Source organism: Chiloscyllium plagiosum, unplaced genomic scaffold, assembly GCF_037043375.1.
Source record: "Chiloscyllium plagiosum isolate Xiang-an unplaced genomic scaffold, Cpla_swu_hap1 HiC_scaffold_29, whole genome shotgun sequence".
NCBI lineage: Eukaryota > Metazoa > Chordata > Chondrichthyes > Orectolobiformes > Hemiscylliidae > Chiloscyllium > Chiloscyllium plagiosum.
Genome location: NW_028270167.1, coordinates 31,730,356 through 31,757,341, shown reverse-complemented (window position 1 = coordinate 31,757,341; position 26,986 = coordinate 31,730,356). Strand labels below are relative to the sequence as shown.

At 41.5% G+C, this 26,986-nt stretch overlaps 1 protein-coding gene across 2 annotated transcripts in view; it reads left to right on the top strand.

The window, feature by feature from the left end:
• Window positions 1-1,469: 1,469 nt before the first annotated feature.
• Window positions 1,470-26,986, top strand: part of LOC122540714 (endothelial cell-selective adhesion molecule) — a 180,522-nt gene continuing 155,005 nt past the window's right edge. For both annotated transcript variants that reach the window (XM_043676833.2, XM_087976451.1), the window contains exon 1: window positions 1,470-1,768. In XM_043676833.2, the coding sequence (XP_043532768.2) occupies window positions 1,708-1,768 (61 nt within the window). In that variant the 5' untranslated portion in view covers window positions 1,470-1,707. The remainder of the gene's footprint in view (window positions 1,769-26,986) is intronic.

The following is a 26,986-nucleotide window of genomic DNA, read 5'->3' as shown; positions in this document are numbered from 1 at the left end:
ACATTTACCCATCTGCCAACATTGTTGGCGAACGGGAGATCATGTCTTTTCTGTTTGTGGGAGCTGGCTGTGTGCAATTTGGCGATCTGGCTTCCTGCAGTATTATTGCAACCACAATTCAAAAAGTGTACCATTGACAATAAAATGCTTTCTGACGTTGCAAAACATGCTGCAAAAGCAGGATTTTTGAATGCAAGTTTCAGTACCACATCCTGAAGCATTAAAGCAGTGGTGATGATTTTAATGCTGAGATGGATAGTAAAGTGTTTAAGCCGTAAGGGTCAAGGATGTGAAGCTGAAACTGCAGAAAAAAATCTGTAGGCCCGGCAGTATCTGTTGATCCGAAATGTTAGCTCTGCTTTCCCTCCACAGGTGCCCAGACCTGTTGAGTTTCTTCAGCCATTTTGATCTTTGTTTCAGCTTTTCAGCATCTGCAGTTTTTCTGTTTTATTTGGAATACCAGGATCTGTTTTTAAGGCAGTTGGGAAGATATTAGATTAAATTCCCTACAGTGTGGAAACAGGCCCTTCGGCCCAACCAGTCCACATCGACCCTCCGAAGAGTAACCCACCCCAGACCCATTTCCCTCTGGCTAATGCACCTAACACTATGGGCAATTTAGCATGGCCAATTCACCTAACCTGCACATCTTTGGACTGTGGGAGGAAACCGCCGCAGACACGGCAAGAATGTGCAAACTCCACACAGACAGTCATCTGAGGTTGGAATCGAACTTGGGACCCTGGTGCTGTTAGGCAGCAGTGCTAACCACTGAGCCACTGTGCCACCCCCATTGAACCTGTTTTCATTACAGATAACAAAAGTAAATTCCATGAAAGAATTTTAAAAAAATCACTGAAATAATAGCATGATTGGGCATAGATTTAAAGTGATGTGAGAGAATATAATTTTTCTCACAAAGTAAGTCGACAGGGTATGGAATGCACTGCTTGGAAATGTAATGGAAGCAGGTTCAGCTAAGGTGTTCAAGTGGGCATTGGATGGTTATTTGGATAGAAATGGTGTTTAGGGATATAGGGGAAAGGCAGATGATTGGCAGTAGGTAATAGAACTGGTGCAGGCACAATGGGCCAAATGGCCTCCTTCTGCACCATAATAATCTTAAAGTAATTATTGTTAAACCTAACAATAATAAATAAATTTGAAACTCTTTTAATGTGCCTGAAGTTAAGGAATTTATTTATCGATTTAATGGTAACGTATAATGAGAACTATTACTGAATTTTTTTTTGCAAACACTTTTCTCAATGGGTACAAAACCCATTCTTTACTCAGAGGCACGTTTTTGGGGGCTGGGGGTGGAGTCATCCTTCAGGTAAAGTTTCATTGACAGACAGTAAGCCAATCAAACCACTCCAGACAAAACGCTGATTGCGATTGGCCCCCAGTGCGTGCCGGGGCGAGGCTTCATGCCCGGACAGGTAGAGGCTTTGATTGACAGGCGGCTCCCGGGGACCGGAGAGTGCCTGCAAATACTTCAGGCCACCAGTGCGGGATATCACTGATGGTCTGCATCACAGTCTCTGCCGGCCAGCGGAGATTTAAACAACCACATCAGTGCAGCAGGTCGGTGTCCTGAATTAACTGAGGTCGTGTGTTCGCAAGCTTCTAGTGCAAGAGATTACTTTCAAGGGAAACTAATCCGGAGCTGCCTGTCTCTTTGGATATTAAACTGTGGGAACCACCATGAACGCCGTGCAGTTGACACTCTGGACTTCAATACTGACAGCACTGGCTGTACTTAATGGTAAGAATGTTGTTTTAAAATCACAATGGAAGGTTGCTGTTTTACTTGTTCCATTTGTGCTAAACACGTTTAAGCATTTTTGTATCCACAATTAAAAGGCAAATGCTTTTTTTTTTACTTTCAGCATCTCAATTTACATGTACACTGAGCGTTTACGATTACAGCATAGATACCATGAACAGTAAAACATTATTGCGCCGATTGCTGCAGTCAAATTCCATCTCAAAATGACATTTGCGGATATTTAAGATAAACCGGTGGAGTCTCTAAGTTATTTAATTAACCAGAAATAAAAACCCAGTGCAGTGATCTTGAATTTTCGGTTTGCAGTTGTGATAGCAAACCTTCAGGGAATTTGCATGAGGCAGGTGGAATTCACAAAGAATCAGAGATGGTCCGTATTTTTCTGCCTGGCTCCGTTCACACTGTGAAACACTGTTTAACTCCTTTCAAACTGGAGGTGGAAGTCCCTGACTGCCCCAAAAAGTGAGACAGACTTCCAAAACGGTTTAATTTTACCACCCCCCACCCCCTCCCCATGATGTAAGACGAGAATTTGTTTTAGAGGTGAGGTTGAACCAACGAGACTTTTCTTTTGAGTTGATTCTTTTATTTATTAGAAATTTGGCTGCAGCGATAAATTTAGCTAAGATATATTAACCAAAGGAACAGAATTTGAGGTACTCAACACAAAACACTAGGAAATTCCAGTCTTTACACGATACATCGATTCCATGTAATGTATCTGATTATGAAATGGGCTTCACTATTCAAAGAAAAACCCTCTTATCTTCAGAACAACTCCCCATCCATTGTTAATCTTATTTATACATTGCAATCTGATGCTTTGAGTTCAGCTCTCAAGCAGTTCTGACTGTACTGTCCCAGTTATTTGACTTGCATCGTTGGAAAACAATGAATGAGCTTTCACTATTCTAGATACAGAAAACCTCCTGTTTCTAAGCAGTAGAGATTGGCAGTTGACCTATTATATCAGTTTGCTAAAATGTTTTAAAAGGTTTATTCTGTTGAAATAAATTATAGATGTTAGAAAACTAAAAACATGCACAAGTGCATAATGTAGATCTGTAACTCAAAGCAGTGCTGAAGGAGGGTTGAATGGTATAAGGTGCAGTTTTCTGGACAATAGGTCACACAGAGGTTCTTTCAGTAGATGAAAAGGTTTCATAGTACTATTTAATGAAGAACAGTGGAACTATTTCAGGAGAAGAAAACTCTGGAATACCTCATTATTTATCTCATTGTTGTTAGTGGGAACTTGCTGTGTAGAAACTGGCTGCACATTTCCTATATCATGACAGTGATTATGCTTTAGAATTACCTGAGATTTTTAGGATGTTCTGAGGTCATGGAAGATGTGCCTTATAATGTTATCCCCAAGCTGTTCAATAAGAGAAATGAATAGCTGCGTCAAGACCTTTTGAATTTCTATTGTCTTAATTGAGTTTTGAAAATAACCTCCTTTTATTTCTTGATTTATTATTGTCATACGTACCAAGATACAGTGAAAATTATTGTTTTGTGTGTTATCCAGACAAACCACAACTTACATAAGTACATTGAAGTAATAGAAAGAATGCAGAAAATAGTGTTACAGCTACAGAGAAGATGCAGAGAAATATCAACTCCAATACATGTGAAGTCCATTCATAAGTCTGTTAACAATTAATGGTGGGGTCCTGTGGAGGGCTGCCAAGCAAAGAGGTCTAAGGGTACAGGTGCATAGTTCCTTTACAGTGAAGTTGCAGGTAGACAGGGTGGTGAAGAAGGCATTTACATGCTTGGCTTTATTAATCACTGCATTCAGTATATGTGTTGGGATGTTATGCTGCAGCTGTACAGGACATTAGTGAGGCCACTTTTAGAATACTGCGTTCTCTTCTGGTCTTCCTGCTATTGGAAAGATGTTGTTAATTTTGCAGGGTTTGAGCTATAGGGAGAGGTAGGATAGGCTGGGGCTTTTTTCCCTGGAGTGTCAGAGGTTGAGAGATGACCTTACAGAGGTTTATAAAATCATGAGGGGGATGGATAGGGTGAATAACAGGTCTTTTTCCCAGGGTAGGGGAGTCTAAAACTAGAGGGCATAGGTTTAAAGTGAGAGGGGAAAGATTTAGAAGGGACCTGAAAGGCAATGTTTTCATGCAGAGCATGGTGTGTGTATGGAACAGGCTGCCAGATGAGGTTGTGGAGGAAGGTACGATTACAACATTTAAAAGGCATCTGGATGGGTAAATGAATGGGAAGCGTTAAGAGAGATATGGACAAAATGCAGGCAAATGGGACTAGATCAGTTTTGAATATCTGGTTGGCGTGGATGAGTTGGACTGAAAGGTCTGTGTCCGTGCTGTACAACTCCATGACTACAGAACAGTGGGGAAGATGTTGTTCTTAAATCTTCTGCCTGATGGAAGAGGGTGGAAGAGAGTATAACAGGCGGAAGGGGTCTTTGATGATGTTGACTGCTTTCCCAAGGCAGTAGGAAGAGTAGATGGAGTAAATAGAAGGAATGCTGGTTTTGAGTGTAGTTGATTTAGATTTGAATGTAATTGACTGACTGTATAGAGTCCAACATTAAACTTTATCTGATATACTTTTGTTGATAATTTGGTGAGTTTTGCAGCAAGGTTTACCCAAGGGTGATGTGGATCTTCAGTAATGTTGGATTTTACACAATGTACTTCCTGTGGGAAGTAGCTAACAGCACAGATTTGTCTGTGTGCAACTTATAGTTAAGCTTTCTTTGCATTCTCTGGTATTGGTGCAAAGGAGTCATTGAATGCAGCCCTTAACAATAAAAACCTGCATTTGTAGAACATTTTTAACATAACAAATAGTCATACTCATTGAATCAATTAAGTTTTCCTTCCAGGTAAAAAGAATATTTCTCCCACGTTTCATACTTAAAAACACCGAGAGCTTACTTCTACACATTTGAAAGAAAGATTCTCTAGCTGCAGTCGTTATAAATCTTCCCTGTGAAACTGTAACTCACTTACTAAGTCCTGGTGTTTTTCTATCCTTAATGTTTCAAGACCTTTTTCTGCTAGGCTCTCTCGTTGAACTATGCCAAGCAGTAGGAAGGTGAGATACTTTTAAAGGGCACCCTCATGATGTCGTCACCATGTTATGACATTTAACCTAATGGTCGCAATCGTACAAAGTTCCTTTGCAGCATGTCACCCTGAAGATAACATGTTATATAGCTGCTGAATTGCTAAGCTTGAGCTCAGTTGTGCAGGTGCCTGTGATTGGAGTGTATGTATGTACTGGGTGCTATAATAAAAGTTAATTTAAATCTTCAGTACTACTAAGACCCATGTCTCAGGAGCTAATGTAAGTATCACATACGATCATCAACCATCACATTATAGTAGTAAATTCCACTAACAACCTGTAATAGAATCCTTACAGAAGGTTAAACATTTCTGGACCAAATATATCATAATATATCTTATCTTTCAGGGTCAGATCGTTAACTCAGTTAACCAGTGGGCAGACTTACCTGCTTTCTACTTAAAGTTCAATATAAGGCAAGCTAGAAGCTCTCCAATTGTTTTATAAAAATAAAGAAAATGAAGTTGCAGCCTGTTCCTGATATAAAAGTGAAGTTACAGTAGTTAAAATACTATTTAGAGGATAAAAGTGAAATCAGCAGCAAAACAGCTTTCTACTGTTGGATTCCAAAAGCCAAGCCAGACCTGAGAACAACACCCTGGTGATCAACAAGATGGTACGATACCATAATGCTAGCAGTTGGAAAGTGACCTAAATATACACACAGGTATCAACAAATAGCCACCAAACCAAAAAGCAAACTGGAAGATGACCAAGCCTATCATATTGTCAGCTTAACACATCATATAAGTGATGCAATGATCAGAAGCTTTTACAACAAACAACATCATTTCTCTCCAAAAGGTAGGTTGATACTCCCTGAAGGCTAAAATGGATGTAGGATTAAATGCTAATATATTACTACTACTCATCTAATGACAGACAGACGTACTCCAATCCATACAGTGGCACATTCACAGTGCAGTACCAATGTGAAAATTCAGTTTGGATTTCCAACATCTTCCAACTGGTAAATGCCAGTGTTCCAACAAAGGCAGGGCTACCACAATGTACATGTCTCAACATCATAACCATTCAGGAGATTCAAACTCCAGCCACTGTGGCTCAAAGACATAGGAAAATGAAATAGGTACAACACAGTGGAGCAGGTAGAGAACTAATGCAACTACACACAGGACAGAGAGTGAGAGTCAAAAATCCAGTCACAAATATCTGGGTACCAGCCAAAAGTTTCAAAGATAACAAATCAGCTCAGGTTGTATGAAGTCATTAATGATCATGGTGCCACAGTTCAAAGAAACAGAAGAATGACTATGTGTCATAAGTAAGTAAATTCTAATCACAAGTATGAACTATGAGCTATCAACACACAACTTGGTTAATTACAAATCTAAGCTCCTTTTAAACCATTAAACGCTCGCAGACAGACAAAAATAAAACATTGCTTTCATGGTGGAGGGTACAAAATACTGCAAACTAATAGAATTATTTCTCAGTGTTTGCTGAGATAATTCTTTTGACTTGCCAGGACTTTCCATTCTTCAGTCTCTTTTCTCCAGGTTCCTTCGCTTCATTACATGAGGCAATTGGTACACTAACTGCAAAGTCTCTTAGTTACTGGTTAAAGGCAATAACTTACAGCAACTGACTGGAGAAAAAAAATTGGTCTCTTCAGGAATCAGGTATTTTTACTGCAGAGACGGAGACATACAACCTGTCTTTCAATGGCCCGAAGGCTCTTCACTGCAACATCCACACCTATTCTACTACTTAAAAACCAATCAAGGTCACTGTTTGACTGATGACCTTTGGTGTCCATGATTAATCACACTGCATTAACCCATCAGCTACTTTTTACTGACCAAATCTGTCTGCATAAAATCTTGGTACCAGGCCATCTGCAAACAGCTTCCGTCACTTCTTGAACAAAACAGCAGTGTAAGCACAATACACAATCAGTTTCAGTAGCTTGTTTTTAAAAGTGCATCAATTCCTATCACAGTCAATGGTTTTAAAACATTAATTGTTATTCATTGCATGATTCATGCAAGAAAACGAGGACTGCAGATGCTGGAGGTCAGAGTTGAAAAGTGTGGTGCAGGAAAAGCACAGGGGGTCAGGCAGCATCTGAGGAGCAGGAGATTCAACATTTTGGGCAAAAGCTGTTTACCAGGAATTGATTCATGGTCATCATTAGGCTCTTAGTTCCAGATTTTTATTAAATTTAAATTTCATCTTCTGCCATGGTGGGATTTGAACTGACGCCTCTGTATTAACATTCCAGTGAGAACAAAAATAGGCCATCGTCTCCCCGAAGAGGCAGAGATGGAAAATTGTACTTTTATTTTACTCTCCTTATCATAGAAGCAGGTTCCATTGTGCTTGTTCCAACTCTCTGGGAGGGTGTCCAATTATTACAAACCTTTCCTTTCCTAACTACCTAGCAATTTATTTTTATCTTCAAATACTTATCCGATTCAATTTTGAAAATTACTATTGGATCCGATTCCAGTGCCTTGGACAACAGTGCATTTTAAGACATAATAACTTGCTTTTTTTAAAATCCTTATCTTTTCTAGTTCTTTTGCTAATCAACTTAAATTTATACTTTGTGTTTGACAACCCTTCTGACATTGGAAACAGCTGCTATTTACTCTGACTTTGAACACCTTTATCAAATCTTCTATTCACCTTGTCTATCTTGAAAGAACAACACCAGCTTCTCCAGACTCTCCACAGAACTGATTTCTCACACCCTCAGGAGCATTATGTCTCTTCTGCACCTTCCCAAAGGCCTAATTCTTCCTATGTGACATCCTGAACTGAACACAATACTCTAACTGCATGAGATCTAACTATTGTTCTACAAAGTTCTCACATAATTTCCTTGTTTTTAAATACTATTTCTCTACAAAGAAGCTAAGGATTCCAGGCATTTTAACCCCCTTCTCAATGTATACTGCCACCTTCAAAGTCTTGTGCGTATATAATCCCGGATCTTTCTGTTTCCGCACCATCTTTAAAATTGTGGCGTTCAGTTTATGGTACTCTCCTACATTTTTTCTACTGAAATGTATCTCTTTATATTTCAAAATCAAATTTCATCTGGCGTTTGTCCACCTATTTTGCCAGTCTCTTTATACCCTCATGAAACTGTACTTATAACCTTACTATACTTGACTCTGTTTACTTCATTGCTGAGGTCTGTGTGATCTACAGAATGTGAAGTTGTGTGACGATTACCCAAGACCAGGCTATTAGTAAATATCAAAAAGGAGAATAGTCCCAATTCCAGCACCTGGTAAGAACGATCCAATACTGGCCACCATTCTGAAAATCAGTTCATCATCAAAACACTCTCTGTCTCTGTTCACACTGCCAGTATTCTGTCAAATCCACAGACTTCATTTTCCATCCAGTTAATTGTATTTCAAGCACTTGTTGAAAGTCCACATATACAGCATCAACCTTACAATCCTCATAAATCCTCTCTATTAATTTATAGAATGATAGAATCCCGACAGGGTGGAAGCAGGCCATTCGGCCCATTGAGTCCACACCAACCTTCTGAAGAGCATCCCATCCACCCTCACGACATCTTTGTAACTCTGCATTTCCCGTAGCTAATCCACCTAGCCTATTGGACACTATGGGCAACTTAGCATAGCCAAACCACCTCACCTGCACATCATTGGACAGTGGGAGGAAACTGGAGCACCTGGAGGGAACCCATGCAGATAAGGGAAAAACATGCAAACGTCAGACAGTCAGCTATTGAGGCTGGAATCGAACCCAAGTCCCCAGCACTGTGAGGCAGCAGTGCTAATCACTGTGCCACCATTCAACCCCTTTGCAGAATTCAATCAAACTGGTCATTACTTTTGCCCATTAATTAAACCATGTTGACATTCTTTCCCAAAGATGTTACACTTTTCCAAATGGGATGTCTGGAGTTAGGGACAGCTCAGCTTGTGTACGTCTCCAGTGCATACTTGTGACAGATTATGGAAAGTTTCTGCTTGACATTGGTATGTTTGCTTTTTGTACGGACGTAAGCTGTGTTGCTGTTGAGAAACTTACCCACTGTTTTTCTCACGACCCCAGGGCAGGGGGCAGCATTTAACTCAAGAGAAAGGAAGCGAAAAAATAATGTTACTGCACATTAAAGTGACATTAGGAGTGTCTGCCCCCATCCATTAACCCTCCAAGGACCAGTGTTTACATCACAAACCCAGTAAAGATTGTATGATTTTGCTGAGACTTATTGTTGCAAGATTCACTTCATTCGAAACTTATCTGTTGAAGTACTTGCCAAAAGTGTATGTTGCTGAATGCTGCTGCCTGGGATGTGCTGGCCTATTCCTTACAATTCACTAATTTTTATCAAAACATTTTGAATTATTCAACATATCAAATTAAACAGAATTTTTTCATTACTTTTATGCTATCAAAGTGATTATTTAATATGTACTTCAAACTCAGAGGAGTAGGCTACTTAAATAACTCCTATTTTCCCTTCTGTCTTGAAGACCTATCTAACAATGGAATGAATTTCAAAGGATGGGTAAACCTGATATTTTTGATAGTCATTCTTAACATAGGAGGTGTTGGCCTAGTGGTATTGTTGCTAGACTATTAGTCTCCAGAGACTCAGGCAACATTCAGGGGAGACAGGTTCAAACCTCCAGATTTTAGTTGAATTTGAATTAAGAGTCTATTGATGACCATGAAATTATTGTCAACTGTTAGGAAGTCAAGAGTGTGGTGCTGGAAAAGCACAGCAGGTCAGGCAGCATCTGAGGAGCAGGAAAATCGATGTTTCGGGCATTTCTGATGAAGGGCTTTTGCCCGAAATGTCGATTTTCCTGCTCCTTGGATGCTGCCTGACCTGCTATGCTTTTCCAGCACCACACTCTTGACTCTAATCCCCAGCATCTGCAGTCCTCACTTTCGACTGTTAGTGAACCTTATGGGTACTTCCTAACATCCTTTAGAGAAGGAAACTGCCATCTTTACCCAGTCTAGCCTACATGTGACTCCAACCACAACAGCACGGTTGACTCTCAACAGTCCTCTGGGCAGTAAGATTAGATTCCCTACAGTGTGGAAACAGGCCCTTCGGCCCAACAAGTCCTCACTGACCCTCCAAAGAGTAATCTACCCAGACCCATTTCCCTCAGACTAATGCACATAACACTATGGGCAATTTAGCATGGCCAATCTACCTAACCCGTGCATCTTTGGACTATGGGAGGAAACTGGGGCACCCAGAGGAAACCCACACAGACACAGGGAGAATGTGCAAACTCCACAGACAGTTGCCTGAGGCGGGAATTGAACCTGGGTCTTTGGTACTATGAGGCTGCAGTGCTAACCACTTAGCCACCGTGCCGCCATAGAAGTATCTTTTTACAAGCAATAAATGCTTGTCTAGCCAACGATGCCCTCACCTTGTGAACAAATAAACAAAAAATGAGCTTAGGTAATGAGAAATTTTCAGGTGAGTACATCCCTGAACACAATGCATGTTTCTGCACAGGTTTGGGATGCAAATTCTAGATGATTCTCCTGCCTTTGCCCCTGTTCACCAGCTTCGCTGCCTCATTCAGTTTAGAGGCAGTAAAACCAAGAGTAATGCTCCCCTAATTCGATATGAACATGAGCCTTTCCTTGCATACAATAAATCTGTCAACATACTTCCTATTTCAGTTTGGGAAAGGTGCCGGAGCAGTGCTCTGAAGAGATGCAATAGGCTTTTGCATTGCAACAGAAACAGACTCCAGTCAGCCAAAATAGATGTGAATACACACCCTGAACAGCAGCACAAAGCTTCTGATCCCAGTACACTAGCAAAGTCATTACACAAGCTAGAAGGACATTTAATTCACTTTTCATGCCAACATAGCATAGTGGCTCATGACATTTTCTGACATATATGTTCCCTACTTGCATCCAGAAATCAAAGGTATACACCTCACACAACTGAGGCCTTTTATGCTATGCAAATTTGTGTGTGTGTGTGTGTGTGTGTGTGTGTGTGTGTGTGTGTGTGTGTGTGTGTGTGTGTGTGTGTGTGTGTGTGTGTGTGTGTGTGTGTTGCATGTATGGGTTTTCAATTAACTTTTCACTTTATGACATGAGCCTAAGATAAGTAAGCCTTGCTGTGCTCATCTCGACAATCAAGCATGGCAATTAGACCTGAGACAACAAATAGGTCATTTTTCTTTTATGTTGGTAACTGATTGTCTCCATTGCTGAGCTCTCTGTTATTTGAAGCCTTTGAACTGGCACATTATTAGAATTGTGGCATAGGACAACCATTTCCATCATACATTGTGAAGACCTGTAAAATATGGTCCATAAAATGGGATAATAACTTCCTTTAAATATCAGCTTAACAACTCGCAGCCTAATGCAAACTGAATCCCAAAATGTCTGTGTCAGCAAATGCCCAGTTTTGGACAGCAGTCTTTGGTATCTCTTTCTGCGAAACCTCCAGTTCAATTAAGATACAACAGTTCTTTGTTATAAAACTACCTGAAAGAAAGACTTGCATTTACATAGCACCTTTCATGATCACAGGATTTCTTGAAGCTAATGAAGTAGAAAAAGAGGCCTGCAAGACTTATAAGTAAACATTGGGTTCAGAGATGCAAACATTAAAAAAAATACTGCAGATGCTGTAGAGTAAAGGGAATTATACCTTTATCCTGAATACTTATGTGTGGAAGCAACTATGGCAGAGTGATGTTAGGTCACGTGCAACAGATTAAATCCAGACGAGATGTCCTCTCTTACTAACCTCTGTATACACAGAAGTTATGTTCGATAAAGCCAGTTGCTGTTCACTTGCAAGACTTTAGATCCTATCTTGACATAGATGCTGTAAATTTGTAAGCAAACTGAAAATGCTGTAAATAATCAGCTGGTCAAGGGGAGAAATAGTCACTGTTTCAAGTCAATGACCTGTCCTCAGAACCGAGGAAAGATAGAAATACAATTGCCTGGAACAAGTAAAAGTCAACTTAGGAGAAAGAAAGGAAAGGGATATGATAGGGTAGAGGACAAAGAGGGATTAACTGTCAGAAAGTTTCATGACAGAAAAGCCAAAGGGAATGATAGTGGACAAAGTAAGGAAACCAAAGCCATCTAATTGAACTGTGGACACTGCATAGCAGCCATCTGAATACAAAGTGAAAGAATAAACAATGTGATCTGAAGAAACTCAAACAGCAAGACAAAAAAACAAGATGCAGGTTGTGGTTAAAATTGATAAACTGACTGTTGCTTCCCAAAGTCTAGGAAGTGCCTGTTTGAAAGATGCATGTATTGAGATTCATTGCAGCAATGTGGCAGTCCAAAGATAGAAAGGTCAGAATAAGAGCAAGATAGAGAATTGAAATGACACATGACACAAAGTTTGGAATTGTGCCTGTGAACCGAATATAGTTGCTTTCTGCAAAGCGGCCATCCAGTTTTTGTTTGCTGTTCTCAGTGTGGAGGCGGCTGCATCATTAATATTGAATAGAATACACTAGACTGAAAACAATAGAAGGAAATTGCTACTTCACTTGGAAAGCATGTTTGGGTCCCAGAATAATTAGAAGAGAGACCAAAGGGTATGTATTCCATTCCCTGCACTTGTATGGATATGTGCCTGAGAAAAAGGATGACTATGGAATACACTGTAGGGAAAGTGAGGTCTGCAGATGCTGGAGATCAGAGCTGGAAATGTGTTGCTGGAAAAGCGCAGCAGGTCAGGCAGCATCCAGGGAACAGGAGAATCGACGTTTCGGGCATAAGCCCTTCTTAAGATTCTCCTGTTCCCTGGATGCTGCCTGACCTGCTGTGCTTTTCCAGCAACACATTTCCAGCATGGAATACACTGTAGCCACACAGATGGAACATCCCTTTGGAATGTCAGAAGTAAGGGCAGGGGAAGATATGTTTGCAGTTGGCATCATGCTAGAGGTGACAGAAATGGCAAAGGACAATCTTTTGAACATGGAGATTGAGAGGGTGGTAGGCAATGATGAGGGGAAACTTTCTGGGAGGGAGGAGGAGGGGTAAAAGAGGAACACCTGAAATGGATCAGACACAGTGGGGGGGGCCCTATTAACCTAAGTGGGAATCTTAGGTTGACGGACAAAAAAGAAGGCACATCAGAAATGCCAGAATGGAAGTTTGCATTAATTGAACAGAGGAGAAAATGAGAACTACAGATGCTGGAAATCAGAGTCGAAATGTGTGGTGCTGGAAAAGCACAGCAGATCAGGCAGCAAGAGGCAGGAGAATTGATGTTTCGATCATGAGCTCTTCATCAAGAATTCCTGATGAAGAGCTTATACTTGAAACATCGACTCATTGGATGCTGTCTGACCAGCTGTGCTTTTCCAGCACCACACATTTTGACCCCTCATTTGAACAGATGCAACAGAAAAGGTGAAACTGGATGAATGGAGTCAAGTTTTTACAGGTAGTGGGATGTAAGAATCAGAAATGAAAATAGCCAAAGAGAAAACTTTTTGGGCAAGATATATACGATCGATGTATACTTGGTCATGGACAGAAGTACGAAGGCATGGTGGCATGCCAGCAACAGTTCCATGCTTTAGGTGCAACCTGATGCTAGGTTGAGCAAAGTGCACCAAACCAACAAAGTTGACAACAATTGCAGTTTGCAGCACCTACCCAAAAGCTGTACAGAGATCCTTGCTATCTGTAAAGCATGAGGCATCAATGAGGTTCAAAGTCAACCAAACAAAAGACAAATTTCAGAAGATGACCAATTTTTCCATATTGTTAACCTGACATACCATGTGGATGGTATAAGGCAATCAGAAGCTTTTAGAAACATCAAGATCATATCCTGAAAAGGCAGGGCTGTACACACCAAAGACTTGTTCCTCAGCAAGTGGCACTCTGGTACATCCTACAAATGACTGTTTCACAACATACAAGAATAATCAATTCTGTACATTGGCAGAATCACACTGCAGTGCTAATAGGCAAGTTCAGGTTGGCTTCCTAAAATCTTCTACCAGGTAGATACCAACAGTCCAGCAATAGCAGGACTATCAGTGTACACAGATCTCAATATAGCCACAGTTCATAAGATTGAAATTGCAACCAAGGTGACAGAACAAATGTGATGCAATCAAATCAGCCAATAATTTGCAAGGATGTGCCTTTGAAGTGAGACATAAGACTGATATCAGGATAATTTTGTCTGACATACCGAGCTGATTATCTAACCCACACTAGGCCCAAGATATTCCTCTTGATCTACACACTGCTGCTCTTGATTGTGAAGTTGAAGATATCCTCAAGGTTCATTGGATACACTTTGGCCAGTGCCAGTGTGAACAGTTGCAGTTGGCAACTGCTGAAGGTGAGCAACTTCAAGAGTCATAAAAGATCGTCAGCCAGAGATGGCTTGACAGTATTAAAGGTGTGTTTGAGAAGATTCACTCATTTTGGTTATACAGAGACAAACTGGGTATATCATAAGAAGCCATTTTCAAGGTCAAACGAATCCTAATACCAAAAGCATATACCACATATCATGTCCTTGTTTTATCCAAGAACATGTGGATGTTGAACACACACAAGACATTTCGCATGTAAATCTATATACTGCTAAGAGATGTATCAGGATAATCAATGACTCGTGAATGCATGTGAGATGCACCAAACACATCAACCTCAGCAGCAGAGGGAGCCTTTATATCCGTACGATACTCCATCCATTCCTTGGACTAAAGTAATAACAGGCCTATTCACAATGCATGAGGAAGATAACATCCTTGTGTCAATTAATTCTCTGAAATTTCTTGACATAGCAACACAATGAGCATGCCAACTGCAATTTTAAATTTTTTCAGAATTCCAGAATGGTTAGTACCAGACATCAAACTAAGTGGGAAGTGGCCAATATTATATTATTACACCAGTGATCACACTCAAACAGTCTAGTAGAGCATATGGCATGTACCACCAAATCAACGATTATTAAGTGTCGAGCAACAATGCAAGATTTTTGCTTTGCTGAATTTTCATGCAACAGCAATAGCAACGGATTACCACATCAGGTAAAATATTCTGCTGGAGGGAAAACTCACTCCAGTTTGTTTAACCTTTCCTCATGGTTTAATCCTCAGCATCCAGGTATCATCCTAGTAAACCTGCACTGCACTCCTTCCAAGACCAGTTACTCTGAGGCATGGGTATGGTGAATTGCTCACAGTATTCTAGCTGTGATGATTAGCTTGCAGGTATCCCTGTGCATTGATCATATGGGTTTGCTGTTCTCTTTGTTCTCTGTGATGGAATATCTTGGAAGGAATGCTGACGCAACATCCCACCAGTAGACGTAATCGTGTCGCATGTTGGAATTATGCCTCCACTCATTTCTTTTCCAGTAGACTGCAGTCTGAATGTGAGCCAGCCTTTTGGAAGATGGTAAGGTTCTGATTTCGAACAATGAAACAGACTCCTGTACTTCACCTTAACAGTTAACAAAACTTCACTATTGTTGGTGAAGGTCAAGCACAGTTGCCTTTGATGGCCATGACATGAAAGATGTTAACCAACAATATGGTCTTTTCAAGTTAATGGGATCATGGTGACTGTTTCAACTGTGAAACCTTTAACTCATTTACTCTTTACAATGTCAGGAAGTTTAGATCTTTTCTTAGGAACTATTCCAGACAATTGGAACCTGACTAATGCAAGGGGTGGGGCGGATGTAGAGAAGTTTAAATTCAGGCACTTGTGCTGCAAATATTCATTCAGAAATGACAATTAGTGACATATTTAGAACAATGACCGTATCCTGAGGAAACTGAACAATAAGCATTGAATTAGTTATACACTATGTGTCCTGTTTAGACTTGCAGCAGGAATAGTCCACAGCCCCAACTACACTTCACAATTTGGCGTTGGAGTCAAACATATTCTATTTCTACATATGCTGCTTTTGGCCTAGTATGTTCTATTTTAATTTTGAGAGTTTAAAAAAAGACCCCATCTTCGTGTTGTTGCCTCAGAACATCACAGTCTCTCTACGTCAATACCTCAAGACTTGTGATAGATATTGAGCAGGAGAATCGACGTTTCGGGCATGAGCCCTTCTTCAGGAATGCCCTGAATGTCAATTCTCCTGCTCTTTGGATGCTGCCTGACCTGCTGCGCTTTTCCAGCAACACATTTTCAGCTCTGATCTCCAGCATCTGCAGTCCTCACTTTCTCCTTGTGATAGATATTACAAACTTTCTACTTCATATCTATCAAGGAGAGGAAACATTCTCTATGATGTTGGTTAAGGGAGGAAAATTAAATACCGCCTCCATATCAATGTGAAGCTATCTTGTATTCCTCTATCTTTAAGAGACAATACACCATATGTCTAATCACAGAGAAACTTCTGCATTCCTCTGAATGATAGGATGGAGTCTTCAACATTTATTGCACCATTTAACTGGGCAGACAGAACTTGGTTTAATCATAGTTACTATATTTAGTTCAGTTACAATTGTCACTGCACTCAGAGTTAATTGGTTGGTGAAGTTTGACATTGCGTATTGATAACCTGATAAGCCAACAAATAAGTACATACAATTCCATTCTAACTTGCAGTTGCATTTCTAACCAATTAATTCTCAAGTATTTTTAAGAGCAGAAGTTTTAGCATTATGTTATGTTATATAATCACATAATAACAAAATGTTACACATCCTTACTAAAATGAGGCCACCAGAACTGAACACAATATTCCAAGTGTGGTCTAACCAGGATTCTATACGGCTGCAGCATAATCTCACAGTTTTTAAATTCAATCCCCGTACTAATGAAAGCCAACACACCATATGCCTTCTTAACAACCCTATCAACTTGGGTGGCAACGTTGAGGGATCTATGGATATGGACCCCAAGATCCCTCTGTTCCTCCACATTGCCAAGAATCCTGGTTTTAACCCTGTATTCTGCATTCAAATTTGCCCTTCCAAAATGAATCACTTCCCACTTTTCCAGGTTGAAATCCATCTGCCACTTATCAGCTCAGTTCTGCATCATGTCAGTGTCCTGTTGCAACCTACAACAGGCCTCCACACTGTCCACAACTCCACCATCCTTCATGTCATTGGCAAAAGTACTAACCCACCCTTCCACTTCCTCATCCAAGTCATTTATAAAAATCACATAAATCAGAGGTCCCAGAACAGATCCCTGCAGAACACCACTGGTCACTGAGCTCCAGGCTGAATACTTTCCATCTACTACCATCCTCTGTCTTCTATGGGCCAGCCAATTCTTTTACCTCAATTCTGTATCTAGACAGCCAGATTGCCCTGTATCCCATGCCTCCTTAAATTCTGAATGAGCCTACCATGGGGAACCTTATCAAATGACTTGCTAAAATCGATGTACACTACATCCACTGCTGTACCTTCATCAATGTGTTTTGTCTCATCCTCAAAGAATGCAATAAGGCTTGTGAGGCATAACCTGCCCCTCACAAAGCCATGCTGACTATCTCTAATCAAACATGGTTTTCCAAGTAATCATATCTTTCCAATAGTTCTCTCCAATAATTTGCCCACCGCCGATGTAAGACTGACTGGTCTGTAATTCCCAGGATTATCCTGATTCCCTTTCTTGAACAAAGGAATAACATTTGCCACTCTCCAATCATCTGACACTACTCCAGTGGACAGTGAGAATGGAAAGATCATTGTCAAAAGGTACAGCAATCTCCTCCCGCGCTTCCTGTAGTAACTTTGGGTATATCTCGTCTGGCCCAGAGGATTTATCTGTCCTTATTTTTTCAAAATTTTCAGCACATCTTCCTTCGATCTGTTCGAGTATATCAGCTTGTTTCATGTTGTCCTCATAAACAACAAGGTCCCTCTCAGTAGTGAATACTGAAGCAAAGTATTCATTAAGGATCTCCCCTACCTCCTCTGACACCAGGCACAAATTCACTCCACAATCTCTGAGCAGCCCTACCCTCACTCTGGCCATCATCTTGTTCCTCACATAAATGTAGAACTCCTTAGGGTTTTCCTTAATCCTACCAGCTATAGCTTTGTCATGTGCCCTGCTAGCTCTCCTAAGTCTATTCTACAGTTCCTTCCTGACTACCTTGTAACCCTCTAGAGCCCTGTCTGATCCTTACCTCCTCAACCTTAAGTAAGCTTCCTTCTTCCCCTTGACTAATGTTCTACCTCCCTTGTCACCCGAGGTTCCTCCACCCTCCCATGCCTTTCTTGCCCACAGTAGGACAAACCTATTCAGCACTATCAGCAAGTGCTCCCTAAACAACCTCCATACTTATGTTGTGCATTTCCCTGAGAATATCTGCCCAATATAGCTGCCCCAGTTCCTGTCTTATAGCATTTTAATTACCCTTCCCCCAAATAAATACTTTCCCATATGGTCTTCTCCTATCCTTCTCCATGACTATGGTAAAAGTCAGGGAGTTGTGATCACTATCACCGAAATGCTGCCCACTGAGAGATCTGACACCTGGCCTGGTTCATTGCCAAGCACCAAATCCAATATGGCCTCCCTTCTAGTCAGCCTATCTACATATTGAGTCAGGAATCCTTCCTGGACACACCTAACAAAAACTGCTCCATCCAAACTATTTGAATTAAGGAGGATCCAATCAATATTAGGAAAGGTCAAGTTACCCATGACAAAAACCCTGCACCTTTCCAAAATCTTCCTTCCAATCTGTTCCTTTGTGTTGCTGTTGCTACTGGGGGGGAGGGGGCATCTGTAGAAGACTCCCAATAAAGTGACTGTTGCATCCCTGTTTCTGACTTCCATCCATACTGACTCTGTAGATAAACCCACCCAGCTAACCTCCCTTTTCACAGCTGTGATACTATCCCTGATTAACAATGCCACTCCACGACCTCTTTTACTTCACCCCCCCTCCTCCCCCCCCCATTCCTTTTGAAAAATCTTAACTCTGGAATATCCAACAACTATTCCTACCCCTGTGATATCCAAGTCTCTGCAATGGCCACAACCTCATTGTTCCAAGTACTGATCCATGCTCTAAGTTATCACCCTTATTCCTGATACTTGTTGCATTAAAATAGACACACTTCAACCCATCACACTGCTAATTTGTCTGTCCCTCCTCACAGACTCACTGCACACTGTATCTGGCTGTTCACTAGCTACTCCATCCGGGGATCCATAGCTCGGTTCCCACTCCTTGCCGAACTAGTTTAAACCATCCAAAGAGCTCTAACAAACTTCCCGCCCAGGATATTTGTGCCCCTCCAGTTCAGGTCTTTTTGTACAGGTCCCACCTTCCCCAGAAGGTATCCCAATGATCCACATATCTAAAGCCGTCCCTCGTACACCGGTCCTGCAGACACATATTCATCTGCACTCGCTCTCTGTTCCTAGACTCAGTAGCCCGTGGCACCAGTAGCAATCCTGAGATTATTATTCTGCTCATCCTGCTCTTTATCTTCCAACTTAACTCTCTCATAATCACTTTTCAGGTCCTCATCCCTTTTCCTAGCTATGTCATTGGGTACCGATGTGTACCACGACTTCTGGCTGCTCCCCATCCCCCTTAAGAATCTTGTAGGCTCGATCCAAGACATCGCTGACCCTGGTGCCCAGGAGGCAATGAACTATCCAGGAGTCATGTTTGCAAACAATCTCCTATTACTATCACTCTCCTATTCTCCCCCTTCCCTTCTGAGCCACAGAGCCAGGCTCAGTGCCAGAAACCTAGCCGTTGAGGCTTTTCCCTGGTAGGTCATCTTCCCCAACAGTATCCAAAATCGCATACTTATTGTTGAGGAGGACTGCCACAGGGGTTCCTGCACTGCTGGCCTATTCCCTGACTCTCTCCTGACGGTCACCCAGCTACCTTTGTCCTGTAACTTAAGTGTGATGGTCTCCATGTAGCTCCTCTCTATCACCCCCTCAGCCTCCCGAATGATCCGAAGCTCATCCAGCTCCAGCACCAGTTCCCTAACACGGTGTGTGAGGAGCTGGAGTTGGGTGCACTTCTCTCAGGTGAAGTCAGCAGGGACACTAGTGGTGACCCTTACCTTCCACATCCTGCAAGAGGAGCATGCAGCTGCCCTAGCCTCCATCTCTTCTGCTCTCAATTTCCAAGGAAGATTGAATAAATATAAAAAAACTTAGCTTCCTAACCCTCCACACAATGTAATATTGAAATAAATATTTATAGATATAATTTCATCAATTATAGAATTTGCACTGTAAAAATGACAATCAATGACTATCTCCAATGAGAGAAAGAGAGAGAGAATCCAACACCTCCCCTTGACAGACAATATTACCATTGCTCAGTTTACATTGATATTGTCAACACCCTGGAGGTTATGATTAACCAGAAACTTAACTGGACCAGCCACATAAATACCATAACTACAGGAGCAGATTGGAAACAATGCCATGTAACTGACTTCCCAATGGTTTCCACTATCTTCAATTCACAAATCAGGAATGTGATGTAATACTGCCCCACTAGCCTGGATGAGTGCAACTGCACTCTGGAAGCTTGAAACTAGTTAGGACAAAGCAGTCCATTTGTTTGACATTTTACTAACTACTGAAAATATTACTGCCCTCTCCAGCCTTGACACAGGTGTAACAATATGTGCAATCTGCAAGTTTCAGTGCAGAAGCTCACTAAGGCTTCTTCAAAAGATGTCTGTAATCTTTATCACTTTAAAAGACAAGGTCAGCAAATGTATGGGAACACCACCACCTGCTAGTTTCCTTTAGTCACAATATACTTTGGAAATATATTGCTGTTCCTCCATTGTCACTGGGTCTGCACCCTGAAACACAGTCCACAACAGCACTGTTGGAATACTCGGTGAACTATAGATGTTTAGAAAGGCAGCTAGCTCACTATCATCTTCTCCAAGGCCAGTAAAGATAGGAACTAAATAGTGATCCTGTTAATGATGCTGACATTACATTTTAAAGTGATGAAAACAGGCAATGGCTGGTGAGGTTATCTCTGGAATGTTGATCCAGAGACCCAGAATATGTTCCGGAGACTCCGGTTCGAATCCGACCATGGCAGGAATGGTGGAATTTGAATTCCATAAATATCTGGAATTGAGAGTCTAATAAAGGCCATTAACCCATTGTCAATTGTTGGGAAAAAACCCCTCATCTGATTCACTAATGTCCTTCAGGGAAATAGATAATAGACAATAGGTGCAGGAGTAGGCCATTGTGCCCTTCGGGCCTGCACCACCATTCAATATGATCATGGCTGATCATCCTTAATCAGTATCCTGTTCCTGCCTTATCTGCATAACCCTTGATTCCACTATCCTTGAGAGCTCTATCCAACTCTTTCTTAAATGAATCCAGAGACTGGGCCTCCACTGCCCTCTGGGGGAGAGCATTCCCCACAGCCACCAGTCTCTGGGTGAAGAAGTTTCTCCTCATCTCTGTCCTAAATGGTCTACCCCGTATTTTTAAGCTGCGTCCTCCTTTCCTGGACTGGCCTTCATGTGACTACAGCAGTGTAGTTGACTCTTAACTGCCCTCTGGGCAATTTTGAATGGGTAATAAATGCTGGACTAGTGAGACAATGCTCTCATTTCATGAATGAATAAAAAACAGTGTAGATATGGGCAGATTATTTGCATTTTCATATGAATTTGTCACTGATGCTAAAGGTTCATAGATTACAAATATCTCCACTCATAGGGCATTTTTTCCTGTAAGTGATAAAACCAGTTGGGTGACGGCTGAAGTAAAATATGTATGTTTTGGTATAATTGAATGTATGTGAATATTTTATGAAATATTTCAGAAGCGTCACTTTATCACTCCTTTATTCCAACTCACTTGATGTTAAAGCCTTTTTGGTTGCTTGTGGCACCAAATTATCTGGTGCTGAGGCACAAAGACTAGACAGGCCAGGAGGAGAAAGTGAGGACTGCAGATGCTGGAGATCAGAGCTGAAAATGTGTTGCTGGAAAAGCGCAGCAGGTCAGGCAGCATCCAAGGAACAGGTGAATCGACGTTTCAGACATAAGCCCTTCTTCAGGAATGAGACAGGCCAGGAGTCCACTCACGAGTTGTGGTTAAAAGAGTTTGTGTGAGCTGGTGAGCAGTTGGCCTCATTGTTTCTAACAATGGAGAAAGAGAATGCTTCCAATCTTCATTCAGTGATTCCCACAACAAAATACATTTGTGGATTTTGGATGAAAGCTGATTTAGGCTTTAGACCAAGGTGAAATCTAGGCCCACAAGCCAAATAGGTAATGAAGAGCTCCACATATCTATGGGGTTGGATCTAAGCATGCTTCTGGGAAGCAGGGGGAGAGAAAGTTAATATTATTTTCAATCTAACAGGAAAGAATGAAATGAAACAAGTGTTAGTGTGTGATCAGGAAGAGCAATGTATGTGACACTGTCACATGACATGGAATTTAATGTTTATACTATGGTTTAACACAGTTATAAATCAAACTTGTAAAGATGAGAAGTGTTGAATTCTATTTTGAGAAGTTGCTGTTTATAGGACTTGCTGGGAACTTAATGCTGAGTGTATGGTTCTGTGGGATGGAGCTCCACACTGACTGGGTTTAGGAGAGGGATTAGATTACACAGTGTGGAAACAAGCCCTACGGCCCAACAAATCCACACCGACCCACCAAAGCGCACCCACCCAGACCCATTCACCTACGTTTACCCCACACCTAACGCTACGGGTAATTTAGCATGGCCAATTCACCTAACCTGCACATTTTTGGACTGTGGGAGGAAACCGGAGCACCCGGAGGAAACCCACGCAGACACGGGGAGAATGTGCACACTCCACACAGACAGTCGCCTGAGGCGGGAATTCAACGGTCACTGTGCCACCGTGCCATCCATAAATGATGTCACATGCTGTCATTGTCAGAGGCAGGCAGGGTGCTGAGATTGGGATGATGCTGGAGATGACTTGTGCAATGCTGGGTTTTTTTAGCTATGAGAAAGGTTTTCTATTTTTTGACAGGTTTGTAATTTCTCTCTATTCTGCATAAATTACTATTTCACTATTAGTAATTCTGAAGACAGAATAGAGAGTAGGCATGGGCATTGGAAATATGTTGTCTGTATTATGTGGAATGAATTCAACACATTTAATCAACATATCTTTTTTGGTAAACAAAAAGGAATAACAATCCAGAGATTAAAGAACTCTCGACAACTAGTTGTTCAAGCAAGGGTCAAAATACCCAAAGGTCAAAAACAAATTGGAAAAGAATGGACCAGTACTTCAAAATTTGAGTTCTGGTTTGAGGCCACATATATTGTAGACATGGCCCATTCCTTTAATTTGGAAGTAATGTAGGGTCTTATACATGTGTCACAATCTTGGAATCTCCTTCACTAAGTGAGAATCACTTGAATATAAAATGTATCCTTGGACTTTCATTCTATTTCTAGAAAAGAGACCTCAGTGCACAATTGGCTTTCTTTGCTATTTGCTTCTTTACAAGAAGATGAATGACATGGGCAATTAAGACTCAATGGGATTGTCCATCATATCTTATTTCCTGAGATCTGATTGGTCTTCATCATGTTTCATTTCAATGAAGGAGTTGTGGAGTGGATATTGGGCAGGTGTTGTGTATTGGATGTTGAATTGTTCCAGGGAAAGGGCTTCCTAAGAAAAAAACACCATGAGCAACATGTCCTCTCAAGTTTGGATCAGGTGCAATGGATGAAGAGTATTGAAAGTTTTTCAGTGGTAAATACTCATGGTATCACAAAGCCAAACAGGAGTAGAGAAAAGGAGTCAGGAAGACCTGAAAGATTGTATTATGGCCTCATTCATCTTGCAGCTTTTCATATTCAGTTTATACTCGTGTTTGTATTAAATATACATAATTTGTTTTGGGTGGGAGTGTGTCTTGGAACAAGATAAAAGCCAAGAGAGTGACTAAAATCGTAAAGAAAATGCCACTTAATGTTGGAGTGGAAACTTTTATATTTTTTGGGGACAGAGGTGTTTGCTGACAAGACCCAAAGAGAGATTTGTCTGTGATCCTTTGCTGTCACCATTGTTTTCAATGAAAACCTGGAATTTGAAAATGCATTAACCCCATTCCAAGCACCAGAAATCTGTTATTTTATAGATATTTTAATCAACCAGGTTAGATGTATTGTGGCACAGTAGCAATTCCAGCCTTGGGTGACTGTGTGGGTTTCCTCCCACAGTCCAAAGATGTGTGGGTCAGGTGAATTGCCCATAATGATGGGTGTGGGTGGTAGGTTTTTGTTTGGAGGGTTGGTGTGGACTTGCTGGGCCGAAGGGCCTGTTTCCGCACCTTAGGGAATCTAATCTCTGGAATAGGTGAGACTTGAACCCAGACCTCCGAGTTTAGAGGTAGGCAGTCTAATTTTGGGCAATAAGTTAGACTTTACCCAATCTGATGGCACTGTACAGTCTTTGTTGGGGATGGAACAGGGTCTCATGCAGAGTAGACCTATATCCACAGGTTTTCTCATTATTTTTGTAGTGATGTTCATCTCACCAATAAATTACATCTCGTTAAGACAAGAGCCTCATCTTTGTTAAGACTCACTTGTGGCTGTTCCCCTCCCATTGCAAACTAAATAGGCCCTTAGACAGCATCTGTTACCAACAGATAACACAGATGAGAACATCTGATGAGAGTTGTGCACTCCATTAAATGCATTTTATGGCTATAATGCTGAAATTTGATGATTAAACATGAACTTTTCTGTTCAAAATTAATTTAGTAGGTTAAGAACATTCAGCAACACTCAATTCTTCGAACCAAGGAAATTTCATTCAAGCCACTTTATAGGACATCTAGTAAGTAAGTTGTGAAGATGTTGCAGATAAGTTCAGGCACTACTCAGAGCACCCACTGTCAATCCCACATCCCTTCTGGGCATCCACTTACTTTGAATGCATGTGGCTCCTGGGGATTCAACCCACTACCTTCAGGGGAGAAGATGAAGAACAAGCGAGTCATAGAGATGTACAGCATAGAAACAGACCCTTCGGTCCAACCTGTCCACGCCGACCAGACATCCCAACCCAATCTAGTCCCACCTGCCAGCACCCGGCCCATATCCCTCCAAACCCTTCCTATTCATATACCCATCCAAATGCCTCTTAAATGTTGCAATTGTACCAGTCTCCACCACTTCCTCTGGCAGCTCATTCCATACACGTACCACCCTCTGCGTGAAAAAGCTGTCCCTTAGGTCTCTTTTATATCTTTCCCCTCTCACCCTAAACCTGTGCCCTCTAGTTCTGGACTCCCCGACCCCAGGGAAAAGACTTTCTCTATTTATCCTATCCATGCCCCTCATAATTTTCAAACCTCTATAAGGTCGCCCCTCAGCCTCTGATGCTCGAGGGAAAACCATTCCAGTCTATTCAGCCTCTCCCTATAGCTCAAATCCTCCAACCCTGGCAACATCCTTGTAAATCTTTTCTGAACCCTTTCAAGTTTCACAACATCTTTCCGATAGGAAGGAGACCAGAATTGCACGCAATACTCCAACAGTGGCCTAACCAATGTCCTATGCAGCTGCAACATGACATCCCAACTCCTGTACTCAATACTCTGACCAATAAAGGAAAGCATACCAAACACCTTCTTCACTATCCTATCTACCTGCGACTCCACTTTCAAGGAGCTATGAACCTGCACTCCAAGGTCTCTTTGTTCAGCAGCACTCCCGAGGACCTTACCATTAAGTGTATAAGTCCTGCTAAGATTTGCTTTCCCAAATTGCTGCACCTCGCATTTATCTGAATTAAACTCCATCTGCCACTTCTCAGCCCATTAGTCCATCTGGTCCAGATCCTGTTGTAATCTGAGGTAACCCTCTTCGCTGTCCACTACACCTCCAATTTTGGTGTCATCTGCAAACTTACTAACTGAACTTCTTATGCTCGCATCCAAATCATTTATGTAAATGACAAAAAGTAGAGGGCCCAGCACCGATCCTTGTGGCAGTCCACTGGTCACAGGCCTCCAGTCTGAAAAACAATCCTCCTCCACCACCTTCTGTCTTCTACCTTTGAGCCAGTTCTGTATCCAAATGGCTAGTTCTCCCTTTATTCCATGAGATCTAACCTTGCTAATCAGTCTCCCATGGGGAACTTTGTCAAACGCCTTACTGAAGTCCATATAGATCTCATTTACTGCTCTGCCCTCATCAATCTTCTTTGTTACTTCTTCAAAAAACTCAATCAAGTTTGTGAGACATGATTTCCCACGCACAAAACCATGTTTACTATCCCTAATCAGTCCTTGCCTTTCCAAATACATGTACATCCTGTCCCTCAGGATTCCCTCCAACAACTTGCCCACCACTGAGGTCAGGCTCACTGGTCTATAGTTCCCTGGCTTGTTTTTACCGTCCTTCTTAAACAGTGACACCACGTTTGCCAACTTCTAGTCTTCCGGTACCTTACCTGTGACTATCGATGATACAAATATCCCAGCAAGAGGCCCAGCAATCACTTCTCTAGCTTCCCACAGAGTTCTCGGTACACCTTTAATCGTTTCAAGACATCCAGCACTTCCTCCTCTGTAATTTGAACATTTTGCAAGATATCACCATCTATTTCCCTACAGTCTATATCTTCAATATCCTTTTCCACATAAATACTGATGCAAAATATTCATTTAGTATCTCCCCCATTTTCTGTGGCTCCACACAAAGGCTACCTTGCTGATCTCTGTGGGGCCCTATTCTCTCCCTAGTTACCCTTTTGTCCTTAATATATTTGTAAAAACCCTTTGGATTCTCCTTAATTCTATTTGCCAATGCTATCTCATGTCCCCTTTTTGCCCTCCTGATTTCCCGCTTAAGTATACTCCTACTTTCTTTATACTCTTCGAAGGATTCACTCGATCTATCTTGTCCATACCTGACATATGCTTCCTTTTTCTTAACCAAACCCTCAATTTCTTTAGCCATCCAGCATTCCCTACACCTACCAGCCTTCCCTTTCACCCTGACAGGAATATACTTTCTCTGGATTCTTGTTATCTCATTTCTGAAGGCTTCCCATTTTCCAGCCGTCCCTTTACCTGTGAACATCTGCCT